The 24776-nt window shown below is 45.6% G+C and overlaps 1 protein-coding gene across 2 annotated transcripts in view; it reads right to left on the bottom strand.

Annotated features, from left to right (window-relative positions):
- GRHL2 (grainyhead like transcription factor 2) overlaps positions 1-24776 on the bottom strand; it is an 82802-nt gene that overhangs the window by 14665 nt on the left and 43361 nt on the right. For both annotated transcript variants that reach the window (XM_079984828.1, XM_079984827.1), the window contains exons 9-12: positions 22525-22683; positions 5357-5444; positions 5015-5151; positions 540-571 (exon numbers count right to left, since the gene is read on the bottom strand). In XM_079984828.1, the coding sequence (XP_079840954.1) occupies positions 540-571; positions 5015-5151; positions 5357-5444; positions 22525-22683 (416 nt within the window). The remainder of the gene's footprint in view (positions 1-539; positions 572-5014; positions 5152-5356; positions 5445-22524; positions 22684-24776) is intronic.

The following is a 24776-nucleotide window of genomic DNA, read 5'->3' as shown; positions in this document are numbered from 1 at the left end:
ATTTCATGACTGTGTATTATGTTGATTTACTACTACAGCTATACAAGAAGCTGCATGTATTCTACAAACAGAAAACAGTACCCTAAGAATCTAAGCACACACAACTTGTTTCTAGCAATTATGGATCACAAAAAATAAAATAACAAATAAAATAATATATACAATATGTCTTAATTTTCATGTAGCATAAACAGATCACAAAGTTCAGCTTTCTGAACTACAGAATTTGGGTTACATTTTGCAAATATATATATATATGCTTTTTTGTCAAGCACACACAGCCTTGAAATAAATACCAAGACTATTGTTATATGAAGACACACAACTATGTGTATGATTAAAAGGACAACAGTTTGCTTCTAGTGCAAGGCAACAGGAACTGGAACAAAGTAAAGAAATCTGCCTCTGCCATGACAAACATTAAAACACTGGAATTTAAACTGCATCGGAACTTCAGTACTTGATTATTACTACTATTATTTTGTCAAGGGGGTTGAAATCCTGCCTGCAAAATTTACAAGACAAAAAAAATGACTTACCCTTCTCGCTCATCATCTGTGTTATAGTAAGCCTGTAAGAGCAGACAAAGAACAGATTCATTATTGTAATTTCACCAGGTGTTGCGACACAGAAGTGCTAATGGAGAGACAGAGCGGTTGCATGCATGCCAATCAGATGGTTAGTACAGAATTAGACTATTGCTCCATCCAGTATGGTATTGCCTGCGTCAAGGATAAGAAACTGGTTTTTTTGCCCAAAGTCCACATTCTCTCATGGGCAACTTCCCAGAAGCCTTGTACCAGTGGTGTGGCAGGGCCGATGCGTAAGTGGATGGAGCAAATGGATGTGACTCTTGCGTTTGTGCAAAAATTACATTCCAGACATAGATCAAATTACATTCCAGCCATAGATCATGCATATTTCTCCATCTTCCCTCTACACCAGCAAGAGTCACTATTACAGTCCAAGGGCACATTCCAAGCAGGCCTAAGCATTCAAGCTATGTGTGGCCCAGAGGGCTGCATTTGGGCCTCTGGTTCTCCACCCCTGGTCTACGTTGACTAGCAGTGGTCTTCTGGAACTTGAGACAAGAACTGTTTCAAGATGCCAGAGATTAAATATGTCCATTTCTGTTACCCCCCGTTATTTTTCCAGACTTCAGTTCACTCTATTTCTCCATCCGTTTGTGATTAAAAAATAAATCGTGAAAATTCACACACATTTTTGGTATACAATTGTGCCTGACTTACATTCTGGCAAATTGTTTGCTCTAGCACCCTGCTTTTTTGCACATTGTTTGCACCTATACAATGGTACCTCGGGTTAAGAACTTAATTCGTTCTGGAGGTCCGTTTTTAACCTGAAACTGTTCTTAACCTGAGGTACCACTTTAGCTAGTGGGGCCTAGCACTGCCGCTGCACGATTTCTGTTCTCATCCTGAAGCAAAGTTCTTAACCCAAGGTACTATTTCTGGGTTAGCGGAGTCTGTAACCTGAAACATCTGTAACCTGAAGCATCTGTTACCCAAGGTACCACTGTATACACATCTTTATATACACTTTCCCCTAACACATAATGTTTTTGGCCACAGAGCTGCCCTGCAACATTCAGGAAAGTGGCAAGTTCAGAGAGCCCCTCGCGCCGGGCAGACATCCGCAGCGTGGGGAGCCCTGCAGGAGTTCCCCGCAGGGCTCCCCACACTGCGGATAGCAGCCTGCCGCCCGGCGGGCAGGGTGCCCTGAAGCAGAGCGCCCCGAGCGCCGGGCAGACATCGTCCAACCCCACAAGCTCGGGGGACAGCAGGGAGGTGCAGCGCCGCCATCCCGCTGTTCCTCGACCTGGTTCGGTTGCCCCCACCTGGTTTTGGGGGGGAAATAAAGGGGGGGGAATTCCTTTATTTCCCCCCCCAAAAAAAAAACTCGGTGCGTCCTATGGGACGGAGCGTCCTATGGGACGAAAAATACGGTATATTTTCCCACTGAACAGAGATATATGTATGGTGTATCATGCAGTCATAAATCGTTTCATCGGAAAGCTATATGCAATCTTTCTTAGGTTAAAGCATGATTTTGGCTGAAACTGTGCTGACATCTTCTACTGCATTTAGTCTCTTTCTGTGCAGGAAAAAATATTTTTAGCTGACAGCTATTAGCACAGTGTCTAGGGTGCTAATACCTTCTAAATGATGGCTGATTAAAGGAAATTAATGGTAAACTCCCACCCCTGTCAATTTAAGCTTTGTTATGCTGAGCATTCTAGGCAGATCTGATAGCTCTGTTCATCATGTTGTCTGCCTTAATATTATTTAGACTCTGAGAGATATTAACAGAGTGCGATTAAACAGAGGCGGGGGGGGGGGGGGGGATATGGAAGTAAAATCTGTTTTCCCTAGGATAGACAATCACACTGAGTTCTTTGAATACAGTTTATGTATTCAGCATTATTTTAATTATACTCTCTTCCTAGATACATTGGCTCTGCCCATCTATTATACTTGGGCCATAGGGGGTGGTGGAGATTACAATCCAACCAGTCAGGTTTCCCACCGCTGATATGCACAAAGAAGAAGGGAGCACGTTAAGTGACTTTTGATTGTGTAAACTTAGACGCTTAAAATTTTATGATTTTTTAAAAATTTCTTGTACAAATCAAAATAAATAGACCTTATTCACTGTTAACAGGCTATTAGGAACCATTCGTTTCAACCGCACTGAGCAATGACAGAGCAGATGATCTGTACCATGGGTAGGCAAACTTAGGCCCGGGGGCCAGATCTGGCCCAATCGCCTTCTAAATCTGGCTCACGGACGGTCCGGGAATCAGCATGTTTTTACATAATAATAATAATAATAATAATAATAATAATAATAATATTTTTTATTTATACCCCGCCCTCCCCAGCCAAGGCCGGGCTCAGAGCGGCTTACAAACAATAATAAAAACAAGAAGAATGATTACAACTTAAAAACAAAAATAAAATACAACATTAAAATAATGGAACATTAAAATATTAAAATGTAGCCTCATCTCAGGAGGAGAAGGAAAAGAAAGAAAAAGAGAGAGAGAGAGAGAGAGAGAGGGAATCAAATTGGCTCCAAGCCAAAGGCCAGGCGGAACAACTCTGTCTTACAGGCCCTGCGGAAAGAAATCAGATCCTGCAGGGCCCTGGTCTCATGAGGCAGAGTGTTCCACCAGGCCGGAGCCAGAGTTGAAAAGGCCCTGGCTCTGGTTGAAGCCAATCTAACTTCCTTAGGGCCCGGGACCACTAAGGTGTTGCTATTTATGGACCTTGAGGCTCTCTGTGGGGCATACCGGGAGAGGCGGTCCCGTAGGTATGAGGGTCCTAGGCCGTGAAGGGCTTTAAAGGTCAAAAACAGCACCTTAAATCTGACCCTGTACTCCACTGGGAGCCTGTGCAGCTTGAAAAGCACTGGGTGAATATGCTCCCATGGCAGAGACCCCGTGAGGAGCCTCGCTGCAGCATTCTGTACCCGCTGGAGTTTCTGGGACAGCTTCAAGGGCAGCCCCGCATAGAGCGAATTACAGTAGTCAAGCCTGGAGATGACCGTCGCATGGATCACTGTGGCCAGGTCAGGGCGGGAAAGGTAAGGGACCAACTGCTTGATGCGGCGAAGGTGGAAAAATGTCGCCTTGGCTGTTGCTGTAACCTGCGCCTCCATGGAAAGGGAGGCGTCAAGGATTACACCCAAACTCTTAACGGAAGGCAATGGCACTAATTGGGCCCCCGCAAGAGAAGGGAGTTGGTCCCTCATCCCCATGCCATCCCGACCTAGCCATAGGACCTCTGTCTTTGAAGGATTTAGTTTCAATCGGCTCCCACGAAACCATCCAGCCACAGCTTCCAAGCATCTGGTCAGTGTGTTCGGGGTCGAGTCGGTGGGGCCATCCATCAGCAGATAGAGCTGAGTGTCATCAGCATATTGGTGACAGCCCAGCCCAAAGCTCCGGATAATCTGGGCAAGGGGGCGCATAAAGATGTTAAAAAGCATCGGGGAGAGAATTGCGCCCTGCGGCACTCCACACACCAAGGAGTGGTGCGATGACATTTCCCTCCCTAGTGCCACCCTCTGTCCCCGACCAGAGATAAAAGAGCACAACCAGTTACGGGCTATGCCCTGTATCCCCACGTCTGCGAGGCGGTGGTCCAGAAGATCATGATCGACCATGTCAAAGGCTGCTGACAAATCTAAAAGGATCAGCAGTCCTGACCCGCCTCAATCCAGGTGTCTACGGAGATCATCTGTTAGGACAACCAGAGCCGTCTCCGTCCCAAAACCAGGACGGAAACCGGACTGAAATGGATCTAATGCCGATGTTTCCTACATGAGTAGAATGTGTCTTTTTATTTAAAATGCATCTCTGGGTTATTTGTGGGACATTGGAATTCGTTTGTTTTTCTTCTTCGAAATATAGTCCAGCCCCCCACAAAGTCTGAGGGACAGTGGACCGGCCCCCTGCTGAAAATGTTTGCTGACCCCTGATCTGTACAAAGAAGGTCTCTGGTTCAATCTTTGGCATCCTTAGTAGGATTAGGTAGCAGGCGATGGTACCCATGGAAGGGCCATGCCAGTCACAGTAAATAATAGTGGAGTGGAGTAAATAATAGTGGAGTAAAATAATAGTGGAGGCCTACTCTCAGGCAGCTTCCTAACTCTCAAACTGAAATCAACAAAATACAAAAAGGGGGCTACGTTGGCTGGATCATGCCCATTGGGTTCAGAACTTCCGATAGCAAAGGTGGAGAACCTATAGCCCTCCAGATGTTGTTGGATTGTAGGTCCCACCAGTCCAAGTCAGCATGGTCAATGTTCAGATATGGGAGCTGCAGTCCAACAATGTCTGGAGGAACACAGGATCCCCGTCCCTGCTCCACAGCACCTCAGTGTTGCAGATGTGAAAATATATCCTCCAGGAGCATGGACCAAAAAGCCCGCTAGGATTTTATGCAGTTCTGTAAAGAATCTGGCAGTGGCGCCTTTCCTTATCCCTTACCTGCCCAGTTCTTTGCAGGTTCCCAAAATGAACGTCTGGTATGAAGAGAACGGGCTGCGAGTCCAGGTCAGCCATGGTTTTGAAGTAGGTGATGTCGCTCTTCTTCTGGAGTGGGACAGTGCTCAGTTTCCCTTCAGCTGTTCAGGAGAGATGGGCGGAAAAGTTCAGGAGTGGGGCAAGCTGGGAAGTACAACCGAGCACAATGCAAACCAGACTACAATCCTGATGCTTTGGCCTACAACTCCCAGCAGCCCCTGGCTGCGTAGCCATGGAAGCTGTAGCCCCAAACACCTGGAGGGAACCAGTCTGGCCAAGGCTGAAGGAAGGGCATATCTCCCTCACCATTACTACACGGAGGTTGCGACAGCTGGCCTTTTGCTTTCTTCCTATTTTGCTTCCTTTCTTCATCCCGGATTTTCCTCTCGGCTCCCTGTCATGAGAAACACAGATATTGATGAGTCTACTGTGCACGGCACCTCCCTCCAACAGGGATAACTGGCTCCCTGCTGTTATAGCCGGCCCAATTCATTCATCCCATTATTCCTGTGTCGCTTCGGGGGGTCTAGCCCACCCAAGGCAGCTCACAATATCAGAAAGGCACCATAAGAGGCGCGATCTAAAATAATCAAAATGAACAAAGGCCATAGCATTAGCACATCTGAAAAAGGCCAGTTAAAACACTTATGACTAAGAGGACAACTAAATAGAGGTGGGTTATATAACACAACTCTGTGGAAAAGGTCGTTAGCAAAAGGCAGTTTGAAAAAGTTGGGTTTTGAAAAATGGTTTAACAATCCAGAACATGGAGGCCATTTACATCTATCAAGGGTAGGAGAATTCCAGAGTCCTGGATTACCCTCATTCAATGTGGGAGGGATTAAATTAGGGTTTCTGCAATTAAAACTCCTACTTCTTTAAAAATTTACATTCCGTGGTAAGGAAACTGATAGTATAATGTGGGGTAAGAATAAACTGACATCCCTCTTCTGCTGCTGCTCTGAACCTTGTTTCGTTGCTCCTTCCTTCCACATCCTTTTTTTTCCCCATGAGAAAAGAGTTTAAAAATGCTTAATTCAGTCCAGCTTAGCAATGCTTTTGGCTACATCTCTGCCAGGCCCTTCTGAATTGATCAAGTGGATCAATTTTCTATTTAGAAAACCATCCAGAGCATGGCAGAACCAAACACCAACTCGCAAGCCTCAAGGTTCATTGCCACCTTATTTTGCAGCCGACACACAGTGAAACAAAGTATATAAGGGAAATAAATGAAACGGGGCGCATAACTTTGCAGAGAGACAATGCTGGCGCACTATCAGATTATGCCCGCTGTCCTGAGGCACCCGCTGGGGTTGTCTGCATCCAGCCCTTAATCCCTTTCCCCCAAGAGGCACAGGACGAATGTATTAATACCAGCAACAAAAATAGAGCTATAATGAGGACAATTAAGGGAGCCTGCAAACGAGTACATCCAAGCTCACAAACAAAAATTAAAAAATGCAGATGTGTCCCGTGGGATTTAAACACTCTCTCTGTTGACCTGCTGAGCCATTCTGTAGCCGCTGCTCTACAATAATGTAAATACATAATGAAGGAATTCCATGCTGCTATGTGTACGATAAGGAGCTGAGCATTTAGCTGGCAATTAAACTATAATTCAGTGAAGAAACAGAAATCTGACCTGTTCCATACATCAAAATGCTCAGAAAGTTACTTGTTGGGGCTAATACTTCTAAGACATAGGTGGGGAACCTTTGGCCCAGAGGTCTAACCAGGCCTCCCCATTTGGCCCAGATACAATTTCGGCCTAGTCACAACTAACTGCCCTACCTACACCAGTGGGAAGTGGGGTAGGGTGGGGTGGCGTGGGGTGGCGTGGCTGAAAGGGGATTTGCAGGCACTACCAATCAGCTGCTCATTGATGCCAGTTCAAAGAGACAGCACATTGAAAGGGGTTTCTGAAGACCTGACATCAGCTGAATCGAAGACCATTGGCAGACAGGTGTAGAAACAGGGAAAATCCAGGAAAAAGAATAATATGAGCTGATAGGACAAGATAAAAGGAAGGGAGAAGGGAGGAAAGGGGCAAAGCCAAACATCAACAAAATGGAAAACAGCAAAACTGAAAATGTAAATTAGACAAAAATAGCTATAACTTTAAAAGGTAAAGGTAAGGGACCCCTGACAGTTAAGTCCAGTCGCAGACGACTCTGGGGTTGTGGTGCTCATCTCGCTTTACAGGCCGAAGGAGACGGTGTTTGTCTGCAGACAGTTCTTCCGATTCATGTGGCCAGCATGACTAAGCTGCTTCTGGTGCAACAGAACACCGAAACCAGAGCAGTGCACGGAAACGCCGTTTACCTTCCTGCAGAGCAGTACCAATTTATCTACTTGCCCTTTTTGGTGTGCTTTCAAACTGCTAGGTTGGCAGGAGCAGGGACCGAGCAACAGGAGCTCACCCTGGCGCAGGGATTTGAACCGCCAACCTTCTGATCGGCAAGCCCAAGAGGCTCAGTGGTTTAGATGACAGTGCCACCCGCGTCCCTTAGCTATAACTTACTCATTACTTAATTCAACACTTAACCTAAAGTCCATTATTTAGCCCAAAGCAATTAATATCTCCTCCCTCCTGGTATGACTTTGGGTTCAGCCAACCCTGTTGAAGATGAATGGCCAAACAACATGTCTTTTTAAGGGGGGGGGGGGAGCGTGCTGAACCTGGCCGCTTTTATTTTGAAGAAAAGCACTCCGAGGTCCCCAGTCTGTAATATATTCTTAGTTGGATCGGGGTCTCATACCAGTTTCCTACTGTCAGGCTGCTATATGACCTCAATGATCTGTGTGCAGTAAACAGCACCTTAGGGGGCAAATAGCAACTGGGGAAAATATGTTTCCTGAGAAAACAGTTTACAATCAACAGAGGGCCAACACAGCCCAGGCTGGTCTCTCCGTGATCCTACCTGTCACCTCTAGTCTGAAATATAATTAAGGATTAACATAGGCAGAAATCTCCATAGGTCTAGACTGTGGCAGGAGATGGGAGGAGGGTTTCAGGTGCATAAACCCTGGACAGTTAAGTCCAGGCAAAGGAGACTATGGGGCTGTGACGCTCATCTCACTTTCAGGCCGAGGAAGCAGGCGTTTGTCCACAGACAGCCTTCTGGGTCATGTGGCCAGCATGACTAAACCGCTTCTGGTGCAAGGGAACACTGTGACGGAAACCAGAGTGCACAGAAACGCTGTTTGCCTCCTCACCGCAGCAGTACCTATTTATCTACTTGCACTGACATGCTTTCAAACTGCTAGGTTGGCAGGAGCTGGGACAGAGCAACGAGAGCACACTCTGTCGTGGGGATTCGAACCGCCGACCTTCTGATCGGCAAGCCCAAGAGGCTCAGTGGTTTAGACCACAGTGCCACCCACGTCCCACAATGCTAGGAAGCATTGGAACGATATCAAACCCCTTCAAAGCTGCAACTTCAAGCCTTGCTGGATGAAGAAGAGTGATTTTAGAAACTATTCACCCAATCACTTCATTCTCGCCAAATGATTCCAGGGTGCAATCTACTTTAAGCACGGGTTTTTTTATATAAAAAAAATATTTTCTGAACTTGGCTCATTTGCCACTGTGTGGATGTCAAGACTCTGAAGTTCCTGATTGCAATTAACGTCCAGGGAGCCAGACACTTGATGGGATGGAGGATTTACGAGGAGTAAAATGAGATCAGCTTCACATGTGATTCTCTCTCCTCCTCCCTCCAGTTTTCTGACATAGAAACCTGCAGTACAGCTGTTCAGACCAGGGCATATTGGAAATTCAGTGAAATGAAAGGAATAGCACCCAATTGTTCTGATGGTCTTGGTTTCAGCTTAAAAATAAGATGCTATTGAGCCATCTAGCTCAATATGCTGACTGTCAGCAAGTCTCAAAATTCCAGACTGGGGCCTCTCCCAGCTCTAATGCCCCTTCCGACCTTCAGGAGGAGGGGGGGTTGTGGGATCACGACCCCGCCCACACTCTGCGAGGCTGGCGTCAGCCTCGCAGGAGACAGGGATTCACCCAATTAGCATACCCTGTGGCGCCAGCCAATTGGCTGGCGGCAGGGGCGGGCCTTCCTAGGGCCACTTAAGGTCAGGGCAGCCCCTGGCTCACCCCCTTTCTTCCCTGGAGACGTCGCAGCATGAGCCTTTCCCTGCCGATTTTGACTCAACATGTGGGCTGCGTTTAGTGAGTTATAACGGGCAGCTGGTCTAGTAGCTATCTCCTTGTTAGCCTGCCGTGTGCCTTATATTCAGCAGCCTTTTACCCGCTTTCTGTTTCTGGTGTTGAGCCTTATTTCCTGATTTATTCCCCCCTCCTTAAGTTTCCACTTCGTGTAGTCCTTTACTCTTACATTTTATTTCCTTCTTTCAGTCTGACTCATTCTGCTGCCTGGTTTAAGAAATCCCATCACAATTGTCCCGGCTTCCAGGCAGTATACATTGTCGCTTAACGACAGGCAGTTCGTCCTACATTGTTAATTCAGGTACCTAGTGGATGGCCAATCAAGGATACATTGTCTTTGGCAGCATTTTCCTTCTGCTGGGCCTCCAGCATAACCTTTTGTTTTTCAAAGTGTTAGTTAAAGGGACAATTCCCAGAGAGCGATTTTCTTTGATTCCATTTGATTGCAGGTGGGGCTGCCTATTGTTCCATCCCTATATGCTTGTGAGTTATTTAGCTGTGTCTATCTGCCTGACCCTTTGTTAGAAGGCAAATAAATAAATTTATAGGCAAATACAAACCAAACAGTCAAGTGAAGAATAATTATTTCATATCATCATTAGTTATGGTAGACAATTTATAGCATATCATCATTAGTTATGGTAGACAATTTATAGCATCATCAATTAATTCTACTTACAGTGGTAATTAATTGAACAAAAAATACTGGCATAGATCGTAATAAATAACAATAACAATAAATAATAGAATAATAATAACAACAAATAAATAAAAATGAATAGATAAATTATAGAATAATAAAAAAAGAAAGACTACTAATAATAAATAAAATAAGTGGATTTAAATTTAATAATTTTTTTTTAAAAAAATATTATAATAAATAAAAATTAATAATGATAATATACATTATAATAATAAAAGAGAATAAGTGGAATGATGTCACATACCAAGATTAAATTGATTAATTAATTGAACAAATCTATAGATAAATATATAAATAAACAAATAAAATAAAATAAAATTCATTAATAATAAATAATTTACATATATTTCGGAACCGTCAGTTGGTTAGAGCGTGGCGACAATAATGCCAAGGTTGCAGGTTTGATCCCTGTATGGAACAATTACATATTCCTGCTTTGCAAGGGGTTGGACTAAATGACCCTTGGGGTCCCACACAATTCTAGAGAGCCTGGATAGCTCATTGGTTAGAGCATGGTGCCTATAATGCCAAGGTTGCTGGTTTGATCCCTGTACGGGACCGCAGCATATTCTGCATTGCAGGGGTTTGAATGAGATATTATAATATGAAGTAGGAAGCATCTTTATATATATATTAATAAATTAATATATTAATAAATTAATAAATTATTAATTATTAATAAATATAAAATATTAATAAATGCATCCCGGATACGCCACCTAACGTTGTGGACCGCCCTGGCACCTCCGCGGCCACCGCAGCAGTGCTGAGAGCAGCCAATGATTCAACAGTGGGTCCTGTGTCCAAGATGGGTCTGGGTAGCCTCCTGTGCCCTGCAACCCACAGGCCTAGTCAGTGTTTCCTCTGTTTTGGAAACCTTTTACCAACAATTCAGGCCCATGGTCACTACGGCCTCTTCCGAAATAGTGAGGAGCTCCTTTGCACTTTGGCCTCCTTATTTAGGGTTCCACATTCGGGTAGCAATCCATTTATGCATCCTCACACATAATTACAGTCTACATGTCCTTGGGTTTCCAATGACAGATCCTCGGGAGGTAGGGCTCATGCTTACAATTATAACCTTTCTGCCTCTCAGAAACTGCCTCCCCAGACTTTCCCAGTATTCCACAAGGAATACTGTGGAAGGGAGAAAGAAGTCTAAGTAAGAAGAAGCATTCGGCCAAGAAGAGCAAAAGAAGTAAGCCTTCTGATGCTGAGGACGATTCAGAAAAGCTTCCTGCTGCCCACCACCTGCTGTGTTCCGAGCGACCAGAATTACTGGATGGAGCACATGGGTCCCTATGTGGAAAAAGGAAAGTCGGAAAATTTGAAGCCAAGCGAGTCCCTCACCATGAGGTTTGCTGGGAGTACAACACGGGTGTGTGCCAAGGGCCAAATTGTAAGTATGTGCATGAATGTGAGAAGTGCCTAGGTAACCACCCAACGTCTTCATGTTTTAAAGGTAAACAGCCTTTTCCGGGCAGCAGGGGGCATTTCCATCAGGGGTCTTGAAAAGCTCACAGACCCGCCAAAAAGAACAGCCAGAAACTGGTATGAATTTGGCCCTTGACTGGCATGTTCTCTTCTGTTGAGCTCTCACCTCTTAGAACCCTTCTTGATAGATACCCTAAAATAGAGGCAGCAAAGAGTTTCTCTTATGGCTTCAGGATCCTCATTTCATTACCCCCTAACTCGGGGAACCCCCCCCCCAAACCAAAGAATCAGTTCGGGAAGTGTCCCGTCTAAACAATTATCGCACTCCTAGAGTGGCAAACCTGTCCCGGACCTTTGTCCTTTAGTGCTTAGAAATAAACATCTACTTCTCTAACAAATTTACCCCTGGGGTTAACAAGGGCATCACGGATGCACAGGTGCAGCGAATTGCCACAGCCATTCCGGGAGCACCTTTGGAGCCTTGGGAACATGATGTCCTGAAGGGAGTATTAGCTTCAGGAGCCAAGCCCACGCTTAGATCTTTTAAAAGGGCTTGGGTGGACTTTATGGAGTTTCAAGGCAAACTTATAAAATAATAATAATAAAATATGATAATGATAATAATAATAATGACAATAATAATAATAGTAAAAAACAAAACAAAACAAAAAAAAACAAAAAAAAAACCTACGCTTGACACACCTCAAGGTAAATTAAAAAATCCTAAGCTTCACACGCCTCCTACCAAGGCTGAAGCTCTGCAATACTTGGTACATTGGAGGGTGCTGGGTCGTGCAGCAAAGACTCTTAAACATCCAGTAGGCGGCAATCTCTTTTTTCTGTAAGGTTGTTTAATCCAGAGACCCTGGTGTGGCCTTCTTAGTGTGAAGAGCACTATGGGGCTGGCGCAGGCCGCAGCCTCCTAAAAGTGATGGTAGAAGGCCCTTAACTTATGACATTCTATGCTAATTCATAAATAAATAAATAAATAAATAAATAAATGTAAAATAATAATAATAATAATAATAATAATAATAATAATAATAAACCATTTAAAAAAAACAAAACAAGAAGAAAGAAAATTAAGAAGTATCTGTTGGTCCAAGGACAAGGCCAAGTTATTTACAGCTGCATACTCCATTGCCTTTGGTGTTATGCGCAGTGGCGAAGTGGTTTGTAAGGCCCAACCAGATTCCATTGCCCGAGGTAGTTTGAGAGACCTGACCTTGTTCAGATCCAATTTAGTCCTGCATGTCCAATGTTCCAAAACCGATCAGCAGTAAAGGACACTAAACAATTCATGTACATGGGACCAACCGTCTCAGGTCCATTCCTCGAACATTGGGATGGCTCCGGCCTTGCACGGCATCAGTCCATGCACGTTATACGAAGGGCGATTGCTGCCTGAGGTTTACCCTCAGCTAAATTCACGGTTAACTCCTTTCGGATTGGGGCCGCCACCACAGCAGTGCATTTGGGACTCTCATCTGAAAGGATGAAGGACTTGGGGGCAGTGGAAGTCTGATGCATTAAGGGAAGTCTGATGCATATAAAGGATATATTCATAAGACATTGTGATTGTTCACAGTATACCTGACCTGGCTTCGTTACCTTCTTTTGCTTTCAGGTGACGTTGTGATGCATATTTGGAGTATAGGCCCTGCACCGTCCACTGGTATATAAACCATGCCGTTAATGGGGACCTAGGGTGCAGGAGCTACGAGGGCGCGCATCTGGATAATCGGGCACAGCATGGTGCATTGGGCCAGGGTCCGCGCCATCAATTCCGGTCTCGGGCCGCACCTTAGCTACATAAATATATCTTGGATCTCTCGAAGGAGAATGCGCTGGGCCAAAAATGTTGCCTGCTATTAGGGCCAGAGCGGCGGCGGAGGGGCCCCCAGATGCTTTAGTTATCCAATTAGGCGAAAAGTGTTAGCTTACAGAAAGGCAGTCGACTTGATGTGGCATATCTTTAGTGACTTGGAGGAACTTAAGGCCTCTTACCCAAACGTCACTACTATTTTTATCTGGGCCTCGTGGATGGAGAGGCGGGTTTGGAGAGATTGCAGGTGCCCGATAGCCATAAACAGGGCTAGGAAAGCCTGGCATTGGGCGGTGGTGCGTAGAGTGGCAGCCCTGGGTGGGAGTGGCATTGAGGGCCCACCCAGTGCCATGGTCATCCAGCTGAGCGAGAACGACTTGGCGTATTGGAAAGCGGTGGACTTGATATGGAACATTATCAATGACTTGGAATTGTTGAGGGCATCCCATGAAAACATTACAATAATCTGGTCATCTTTGCTGGAAAGGCGATGTTGGCGGGATGCAGAAAAACCCGTGGCTGTGAACAAAGCTAGGAGGATTGTGGAGTGCACGGTGGCTCGTGGAGTGGCCGCATGGGGCGGTCGGGTCATTCAGCACCCATGCATATGGTTTGACAAGGAAATGCTTTATCACTGGGATGGCGTGCATACGGTTTGACAAGGAAATGCTTTATCACTGGGATGGCGTGCATCTATCTGATGCTGGAATGCTATTTGGTTGGCAGATAATTTTCAAGGCGTTAGGGATTGGTTACAGGTCTGAGGGTATTGGCGGCGAGCCGGCTTGCGGCTCGGTGGCGGTAGGCATTGGCCGGGGTATTATTATGCAGATGAGGTTGGGGGGGAGGAACGCCATCACCTCCCCCAATGCTTGAAGGGTAGTTCGTTAAAGGACTCCGAGGGGCGACGCCTCGTCCGAAACCTACGGAGGCTAGGGCCTAAAGCGCGCCCCCGAGCGGTAACCCCTTGGGGAGCGCCCAGGGATATGCATCTCGGGTGGCTCCCCCTGTTGGTGTTTAACCCTTCCCGGTCAGACCGGATAGTCGGTTAGGGCCAATGCCTAAAGCCAATACCCTTCTTTCCTGTAATCAATAAAGTTGTGGCCATTTTTCGCCCATTAACCTAAAACTCTGTGTCCGTTGTCTTCATTTATTCCACCTGTGGGGGGGAGGGAATAGCCACACAATGCCCCTTCCGACCTTCAGGAGGAGGGGGGGTTGTGGGATCACGACCCCGCCCACACTCTGCGAGGCTGGCGTCAGCCTCGCAGGAGACAGGGATTCACCCAATTAGCATACCCTGTGGCGCCAGCCAATTGGCTGGCGGCAGGGGCGGGCCTTCCTAGGGCCACTTAAGGTCAGGGCAGCCCCTGGCTCACCCCCTTTCTTCCCTGGAGACGTCGCAGTTTCCCACCCACCCGCCCTTTAGGTTTTGCCACTGACCTTGCTATGGGCTTCGGCTGGTCGTCGCAAGGGGCCTGGTAGGAGTTTTTCCATTTGGCTAATTGGCTGGTTTTGTGAGCCACTTGGTTTTTTCGCCTACCTCGTAGCAAATCGTCACAACTCCCTCGGTTTTGGCGGTAGGCATTGGCCGGGGTATTATTATGCAGATGAGGTTGGGGGGGAGGAACGCCATCACCTCCCCCAATGCTTGAAGGGTAGTTCGTTAAAGGACTCCGAGGGGCGACGCCTCGTCCGAAACCTACGGAGGCTAGGGCCTAAAGCGCGCCCCCGAGCGGTAACCCCTTGGGGAGCGCCCAGGGATATGCATCTCGGGTGGCTCCCCCTGTTGGTGTTTAACCCTTCCCGGTCAGACCGGATAGTCGGTTAGGGCCAATGCCTAAAGCCAATACCCTTCTTTCCTGTAATCAATAAAGTTGTGGCCATTTTTCGCCCATTAACCTAAAACTCTGTGTCCGTTGTCTTCATTTATTCCACCTGTGGGGGGGAGGGAATAGCCACACAACCAGAGATGCTGGGGAACTTGCAACCTTTCACATGCAAAGCTGATGCCCTGTTACTGAGCTACAGGGGCTCTCGCCCATAAAAACCTGCCAAATTGAAGCAAATGTATAAAAGTGCATTTGCCCATAGTTGGAAGGGACCCCCCCCCCAAGCCATTTAATCCCACTCTTTGCTTTGAGGCAGGGCTGGGCAGTTCTAAGTCCCCAACACTAAGGCATTCAGTGTTAAATAAGCCTTTTGTTCATCACCATAGACTGCAACGATATGAAGGATTTTGGCACCCATCGGCCTGTAGCGATGATCTCCCAGCTTGACACCAAAGCCTCTATTACGCAGCCATGTAATTCCGGTCTGCATGCCGCTGCCTTGCACTTTGCGTTACTATTTAAGTTGGTGCCAAATCTGCGAATAAACAAGCTACCCTTTCTGTAGCATTTTATTCTCACTTAGCAGGTACAGAAAGTGGGGCGTAAGCCGGTGGGAACCATGTGAAGATCTTATGGATTTAAGATGCTAATGCAGGTGGCGTCCGGGCGGCGTCACAGCACAAATTCTGCATAACAGAAGCTCTTCCCTGCTGAGTTTTGAATGGCTGAACCTTTGAATGCTAATATTTGTCATGCTCCGTTAGTCATCTGCGTATTATCTTAATCATTCCAAGTCCCGAGCACACTAATGTTGGAAGTAATTTTTGCAGGAATCTCATAAGCGCACATGCTGCTCCCAGCAGCTTTCCTTTTTTCATTTTTCCCTATTACTTGACACTGTAATGCACCTGGGACTAGGCTTGGAGGCTATTATTTACATCAACTGTGTCAAAATCAAATCTGTTTGTAGTCGGGAGCCCATAGAATCACAGGATTTTAGAGTTGTAAGGAAGGGCGGAGGATAAAATCAATTCGGTTTGCATTGAAAGCCGAATTCAGCATATTTGCGCTTCCTGAAACAGTGTGAGAACCGGAACTCATCCATCCTTCAAAATTCACATGAAGCCAAATCTTGCAATGCCGTGATCTCTGAATAGCCTTTGGGGAGAGTCTCCCAGATGATTTGCAAAATTAGATACAGATGCATCTTAAGAACAAAAGAAGAGCCTGCTGGATCAGGCCAACGGCCCATCTAGTCCAGTATCCTGTCCCCACAGTGCCCAACCAGACACACCTGTGGGGAACCCTCAAGCCAGATCCAAGCACACAAGCATTCTCCCTTCCTGTGGTCTCCAGCATCACCATCATGGCTTGTAGCCATCAATGGCCTCCTCTTCCTCCTCCTCCATCCATTTGTCCAGTCCTCTTTTAGAACCACCTTCAATATGTGCTTCATAGTCAGAAGTGAAATATTTTAGCTCCACCTGGTACTGCGGCAAAGCACTACTGGTACCGTTCCTGGAGGCAGTATGCTTCCAATTCCAGTTGCTGGAACCACAGGAGAGGCAAGTGCTGTTGTGCTCAGGTCCTGGTTCCCATAGGAATATGGGTGGCCACTGTGAGAATAGGATAAGGGACTAGATGGGCCTTTGGCCAGATCCAAAAGGACTCTTTGTTTCTTCTTAGCTGGCAGTCAGAACTAGGGCTGGGCGGTTTATCAATATATTGTCCAAAACTGGTTTTAAGTCCATATTGTGATATTAGTTTCATAGTTTTTGACATGGCAATATATTGCGAATCATGACGTGTGTTAGGGCTGGACGATATATTGTCCAAAACTGGTTTCAAGTCCATTTCATGATATTGGTTTCATATTTTTTGACCTAGCAATATATTGGGGGCAGGGAGGGGGTGATGCAAAAATCACAAAGTTGGGGAAACCGTGAAGCCGGCCAGTGCATCTACATAGCTCCATCCTTATTGCAGACACTGTGATATATCAGTATATTGCAATGATTAGCTGGTGATATCGGGATGTTGAAAACCAGATATCGCTCAGCCCTAGTCAGAACCTTCAGAGGTTCACGGGTCTTAAGTTACAAGAGGGTGAAGCCTGCGAAAGCATTTTTCCTACCCATGAGTAAATTTGCAGGTGTGCTCATTCTGATAAAGGGCATCCCTAAGTGCTAAAAATTCTCTATTTTAATCTGTCCACATGACAGAAGGACAGAAGGCACAGTAGTTAAGATACCGGCGATAAATAGAGATGAAGGATCGCAATAGTTTTTATGAGTAGAATAGATCAGATCTTTTTTTTAAAGACCATAATAAGTGACACACAAAAAAAAAACACCACCCCACCCCCACTATTAATTCTACCCTACTCCCTTGCAAGAGATTTATGTTAAACTGACTCAGTGTTGTGGCTGATGTTTCCTTGACAACCTACTTAATGCTATTTAAAGCATTACAAAACAGCCTATCATCTTAAGATAATAAGAAATAACTGTTCTCCAGAAAGTGCAAGGGCATCGAGGGCAGCAGGAATAACACGGAGAGGAAGCAAATCTCAGAACCGCACCTGCCTAATGCGGCAGAGTCAAACACAGGGAGGCATTTGTTTTGCAAATAGATTGTGCGCATATGACTGCCCTTTTAAAAAGAGAGCCTATGATCACAATGTATATTATGATGCATGCTCCTACAGGCTCTGGGCTTGGCTACTGCAACATGCTTGAAGACCACTTAGAAGCATGGGCTAGCACAAAACGTTATAGCAGGCCAGCTGCTAAATATCATGATGGGGAACAGGTGTTGAGGTGAGGCATTGTTGCCACACTGTTGTCTTGGCTGCAGCAGCAATGCCACTCAGGAGGACTGGGATGGGGCAGGGGAAGCAGCAGGTACAGGTGTGATTGCATCTTTGCCCACCATTGGCAACCTGGCTGGTTCTAAGTTCTATGTGGCTAGGGACCCACACGTACAAAGATTTCTCTCTTACATCAGATCTCCCACTTACTTAATCACACCAGACTTCATTTCATTTGTTCCGGACAAACACCTGCAGCCAAAAAGGAGTGCCTTCCCAGTCATGGCTGCCAGGGTATGGAATAACATGCCTCTGGAATTGAGGAGTTGTTCCTCTTTCCATAGAAAAAGACCTTTCTTTTTCATTAGGGTTTTCTGGTTTCTCCCTACAGCAGCTTTTCTGGCAGGCTGATATATTTCTGAATTGATTTATGATACTTCAAATTTTAAAAAATTTTTTTTTGGTAATTTTAATTTCTCTCTGTGTACACACTGTGAGCTGCTCTAAAGACTTGCTGCAAGAGCAAGATATGAATTTTATTTATTTATTAAACTCGTTTGCCGCCCTTCATCCAAAGATCACAGGGCGGTCCACAACATAAAAATTCAAAATGGCAACATGAAATACATAATAAAACAATAACAATAACCAATAACCAATATTTTGTTGAAATAAGCAAGCAAACAAATATATTGGATCCACCATTCATTCTCTCTCCCTCTCTCCTTGAGATGCTTGGGAGAAAGACAGGATTGTGAGGGTAATAATTAAAATAAATGTTCCTTATTCACTTTGCAGCTTATGCAGCCCTTTATTGCTCTCGATGGAGGTGAGTGAAAGAGCTGGTTGTAATTTGTATTTCATACTGTAAGTAACCCACGCTGGGACCCTTATGGTGAAGGACGGGTACGGAATCTTACATAGAAATAAAGTTGGCATGGATTTTGTTTTTAGACCAGATGTACACTTTGTGACAAATGACTGCCTGGGAATCGGCTGTGTTTTGGGTATGGCTGGTAGGAACAGCTGAGAGTATGCGGGAAAGTGCTAAGGATGGGTTTGGCAGATGTGTTGGTAGAAGGACATATGGGTGCAGCTTCTATCTCCCCGGCTGTTTTGATTTAACTGCGAATGAGGTTTTAATCTGTGATTTGTGTGTGTGTATTTTTTGCATTTGAATCCTGCTCGTCATTTCCCCTCCCCTTCTAAGATAATATTTTGCTTCCTTGCTAAACACGCTGCTTCAAATACGGGTCTTTACTGTACCTTGCATTTCATTTGTGATGTTTTATTTTGATATTTTGCAACATTTATGTGTCTAAAGAGATGTTGTGAACTGCTCAGAGATAACACCCTGCGCTCAGAATGGTAAAGAAGTATACCGAAATGCTCTAAAGAAAGAAAGAAATCTTTAAACGTTGGTCTTTGTTTATCAAAACAAAGAGCATTCTCATACAATGCCACTAGATGGCATAAACAGACTTATGGAGGTAAAACAGGTACATTCAAAATTGGGCCCCTGGCCTGCCACAGGCTCACTATCCACTACGCTGACTCCTAGGGAAACGGAGATCCCATGGATCCAAGGTCACAACAATTCCTCTGAACTGGGTGTCAATGCAGTTGGAGAAGCATCAGATTAACATGCTCCAAAACGGACCGATTCTGCCAAGGCAACAGCATTCTGCAGCCAGTTGCAGTTTACAAATGCTCCTCAAAGTCTGCATGCTGCAACAGTCTAACCTGGGTGTACCAGAGCAGGTGGGACGGGGGGGAGATCTGCCTTCCCAAGAAAAGGGAGCAGTTGGTGCACCAGCTGAAACAGCACAAAGGGACAGCTGAGTATCCGGGAGCCAGAGGACTTGAAAAAGACTCCCACACTGCACACTTGATTCTCCGGAGGAAGCACTGTCCAGAGGAAGAGGAGAAATTTCCCCGTCTCTCTGCCACAAGTCCTGAGTCACGTTTTAAGAGCATCTAGTCTCCTGGAATACCCGGTGTCTTGTGCATTTAACGATTTGGCCTGAAAACTCCCAGCCTGAGGCTGCGAATGTGAGTGAGATTATAACTGCACATTATGGGGGAAGGAAACGTAGGACATTCTAAGGATGCTTTCTGTGTAAATTCACAGCTGTTTGCTGTCCTGGCCTCTCAGCTTAATGAACATAAGAATGCAAGAATAGACTGCTGGATCAGACCAATGGTCCATTTAGTCCTCACAGTGACCAGAGCACTCTCCCCTCTTGTGGTTTCCAGCAACTAGTATTTAAAAGTATGCCTAGTAGCCATTGATAGCTGTCTCCTCCACAAATTTGTATGACCCTTCTAGTGATGCTTGGCCCAGAGGAACAGGTGGGAGGTTGGTGGAGGTTGTGACAGCAGCAGGTAACCGGAGACTTCAATGGGACACTTTTTGAACCGAAAGCCCTTATGGACAAAGAGCATCACATCACTTCTGTGACTTACACAACTTCCAATCTGATCTTTATCATTTTTACTGAGAAATAAGCCAGATTGAATTCATTGGACTTTACTTCCTATGAACTTTGCTTAGCATGGAGCCCACCGGCAGGTGTGGAAACCTATTTAAGCCCAAAGGCCAAATTAAACTCATGGGCAACCTTCCAGTGCTTGTATGTCAATGGTGGGTGTGGCCAGAAGCAAAGTGGGTAGAGCAAGGGATGTGACCTTTTACCTTTGTGCAGTAGGCTGTACTGCAGACTCACACAATCCAGATTTTTACTTATACACACACACACACACACACACACACACTCCATCCAGGTAAGGAAGAGACCTGGAGAAGAGGCCTGAGAATCTGAGTTCCCACCTGTTATTCTAGATATGGTGGTACAGAAAAGGTAAAGGGACCCCTGACCATTAGGTCCAGTCATGGCCGACTCTGGGGTTGCGGCGCTCATCTCACTTTATTGGCTGAGCGAGCTGGCGTACAGCTTCCGGGTCATGTGGCCAGCATGACTAACCCAGATATGGTGGTAAACAGTAGTAAATATCTGATGATACTCCGTTTCACCATTGGCCCTGATTTACACAGCCCCATTGAAGATAAGAGTTGAGTTTTAATTGTTGTTCATGACTGTTTGCTCTCAGGGACCACTCCACTGGGACTGCCAGATGTTGTTGGACTACAAATCCATCATCAGTTGCTCATTTGGTGTGGTGCTTCAAATCGTGGTGTTTTTGCTGCAAAATTCTGCAAAAACTCTTGCCAGACTTTGGTACTGGCTTGGAGTGAACTGGACAACGTTGGGTTTTGAGCTAATAACTATGGCCCTAGGTTTGAGTAGCAATTGCTCTGTTAGTGGGGCACTGCAAAACACAGAGTTTTTGCTGCAAATCAACACCAAAAAAACCCTTCAAAACTTTGGCACAGGTTTGGAGAGCATCCCAAATTGTGGGGTTCATAGTTAATTTTCCTATCATCTTTGTCCGTTAGCCATGCTGGCTGGGGTTGATGGGAGTTGGAGTCAACAACATCTGCGAGGCCACAGGTTCCCTATTCCAGTTATAAACTATATTTTATTGCCATGTTCTTTAAGGCAATACTGCCCAGAAAAGTTATCAGCTCCCGATCACTAGACTATGGATAAAAATAAACCAATAACAAGAGGTTGCAGAATGTTACAGGTAGAAGCAATCCTTAGCCACTTGCTGCCTCAGGCCAGTGTTTGCATGGTTGACCGCATATATCCTATTTTAAGACTCAGTGAGCTATCCAGTCTCCGGGTTTGATAAGGGTAACATTTTAACTACTCCTGTGCTCTTTTCTCCTACTTTTAAGATGGCTTTGATTAGATCTGTCAACACTCATTTCCTTCTCCCCAACCATGAAATGTGAAGTATCAATTAAACGGATAGATAGTCAAAGCAATGAATATGTATAATTCAAAGGGCTCAGCTCCTTGTCGTCTGTAGGTCACTTCTGATGGGGCCCATGCTCTTAAGATCTTTCTTCCCCGCCTTCCCCTCATTACTTTTCAAAAACTGGGTGGGGGTGGGGGGAGCCCCTACTCAAGCCTTTGAAATTTACTGAGATTTTGAGCAGGCAGCTGTATCTTCAGATTACTACAAATATCTGACCTTTACAAATGATAATATAGCACTTAAAATTCATTGCTTCGATATATATTTTTAAAGGTTGCTAATCATGGCTGATAAGGAAAGAAGGAAGATCTGGCTGTTTGCACAGCACACTTTTTTTTTGCCTGTTCCCACTAATATCCTTATATTGAGGTTAGAGGACTTGGGTATTAAACACCACTACCAGACCAGACCAGAGCCAAAGAGGTCATGTCCAGAGGAAAACACAGAGAGGCCTACTCCCAGGCCTGAGCCTGATTTTAGATTTTATGGCTTTCTTCATCTATTTCCCACCCCCCACCCCCCGGTTTTGCAATGATTTTGTTATATTTTTATAATCGCGGACGCCAAAGGAAGCCAGGAATAAAGCAGCTTCCCAAGACATTCTAGGAAGTTAAAATGGCGGCCAAACTAAAAAGTAGAAGGAAACAGCAACAAAAGTAAAGGAAAATGAATGCAATGAAACAAATATACAAATAAATGAACAAATGAGGTCTTTGATGACTAAAATAATTGATAAGCGAACAAAAAAAGTCCTGCTCACCCCTCTCCTCTTTTCAGCAGTGAGTAACGTATCATCTTACCTTGTCACAGAAAACCTTGATCTGGCAGAAGGCACGATGGATAGGTTTATTGCTGCGATTATTGTAGCTGTACGTGTCAATCTGAATCATCAATGGAAGCCCCTTGACTCCTTTCTGAGAAGAGAAGTCTGTGCTCAGGCAGTTCACCGTGATGAAAATCTAATTTAGAGAAGAAGAAAGTTTAAAGTTAAACTGGTACAGAAGTGGTTGTTATCCATGAAGAGAATTCAATGAAGTCCTGCCTCTATTTAATATTTAAACTTCCACTTGCAGCACCATTTGAGAAATCGATCCCTGCTCAATAGAGGTTTGGAATTAGTGTTTTAAGGGTTTTTCCAACAGTGAAGTGATTTGATGAAGCCAACTCAGCTATTCAGCTCAACTCACCTGTTCACACATGTGATACATTAGAATCAATAAAAGAATATTACTATAAGAATTGGCTGACTCATTCTAATCAATATGTGAAATCCCCACCTTTCTCCACAACCATTTCCTGATCACTCAGCACTGTGGGAATAGTCACCATATGCAGTCTTTTTCTGTACAGTTATTAAAAGGTGCAACTTTTTAAAAGGCCCAAACTCTAAGCCCCATAGCATTTTGGCTACCATATTTTTCGCTCTATAAGACACACTTTTCCCCTCCTAAAAAGTAAGGGGAAATGTTGTGTGCGTCTTATGGAGCGAATGCAGGCGGAAGGCTCTGCTGAGCGCTTCCTTTAAAGAGCCGTGTGGAGCATGTGTGCGGCTTTTCCCTGAGGAGGGAGAAGGGCTGCCCCCAATACACTCCGTGCGCTCTTTAAAGGGAGTGCGGCACTTGGGGGAGCCTCAGCCGTGCACAGCCTCTCACGGACAGGGGATGAAGGCTCCCCTTGCCCAGGAGAGGCTGTGTGCAGCCAAGCAAGTAGCCAGGACAGCCAGCGGGATCGCAGGGATCCCGCTGGCTGTCTTGGCTTCTTGTTTAGCCACGTGCAGCCTCCCCAGCCCACGCTAAACAAGAAGCCAGGACTGAGCGGGATCGGGCGCTGAGATCCCACTGGCTGTCCTGGCTTCTGGCTTAGCCGCACGAAGCCTCCACAGGGCACGGGGAGCCTTCATCCCCATGCCCTGCGGAGCCTTTGCGGGGCCATCCAAAAGTAACTGTCTGAATAGCCCTGGAGCTGCCAGTCTACAATACTGAGATAGAAGGCTCAATGGTCAGATTCAGTGTAGGGTGGCTTCCTACTTTCCAGTGGGCCTTATGGGGGCACTGCCGATGGCTAAGAATACTAGCAAAACACACAATTATGCAAAGACTTAAGAAAATCCACTTACATTTTTCCCCTATGCAATGACATTTGTTCAGAAAATGAAAGATGTGGGGAAAGGAAGACTAAAGAAAAAAGAAGACGGATCTCAGGGAGATATAGCTAATGTGCCTTACAGGGAGAAATTAACAGCATTCATCTGATTACAGAAGTCGATATTACTGTCCGTTTTTTTATGGTGCAGCCGTCTCAGCTTGTTTGCTCGACCCAGCTAATAGCACAGCGGCATTTCTGTACCTGATGGTATCACAACGCTGTGCTTGCAAACAATGCAGTTGAACTTTAACTGATGTGAGGGAAGTGGTCTGGGAGAAATCCACTTTAGTGGGACGTGCAAAATGGACTGCATTTCCTGTCTTAACGTAAGCCTCGTGCAGGGATTTCTGCACGGATGATGCACTTTTGAAGAAGTGGGGCAGCAAGACTGTCCCCTCCCCACATCCTGCATTGCACTGAGCATGCCCCCTAGCTGTCTGCATAGGGAAAATGAAGGAGCAGCCTTCAAGTGGCTGGAACACTGTGAGGTCATCCAGTGGGCGTGGCCAGTGCTGCCCTCCTCTGAACACATAGGATTGCATGCATGCAGAATACCTGAATGGGGCTATACGGAGGTGGGGATTTTTCTTTCCCCAGTCCAAGGACCACATTCCATCTAGAGGGAAACTTTCAGGTGGCTAGAATGCAAGGCTGAGCAGAGCAAGGACTAGGACGTTTACCTTTCTACAGCAGGCTACATTTCTACATGGCAAAGCCAGAGGTTTAAACACGATGTCTGTTCAACCAGGGATGGAGAACTTATGGCTCTCCAGATGATGCTCTATAACCTCAACATCCCTGGCCATGCTAGCTGGGGTTGACGGGACATGGAATCCAACAACATCTGGAGGGTCTCCCCATCTGTGCCCTACACATTATGAGAACAGCTTATTATAATTCCAACCAT

This window comes from Podarcis cretensis, assembly GCF_951804945.1.
Source record: "Podarcis cretensis genome assembly, chromosome: 7".
In the NCBI taxonomy this organism is placed as follows: domain Eukaryota; kingdom Metazoa; phylum Chordata; class Lepidosauria; order Squamata; family Lacertidae; genus Podarcis; species Podarcis cretensis.
Note: the sequence above shows the minus strand (reverse complement) of the source record. Positions and strands in the feature narration are given on the sequence as shown.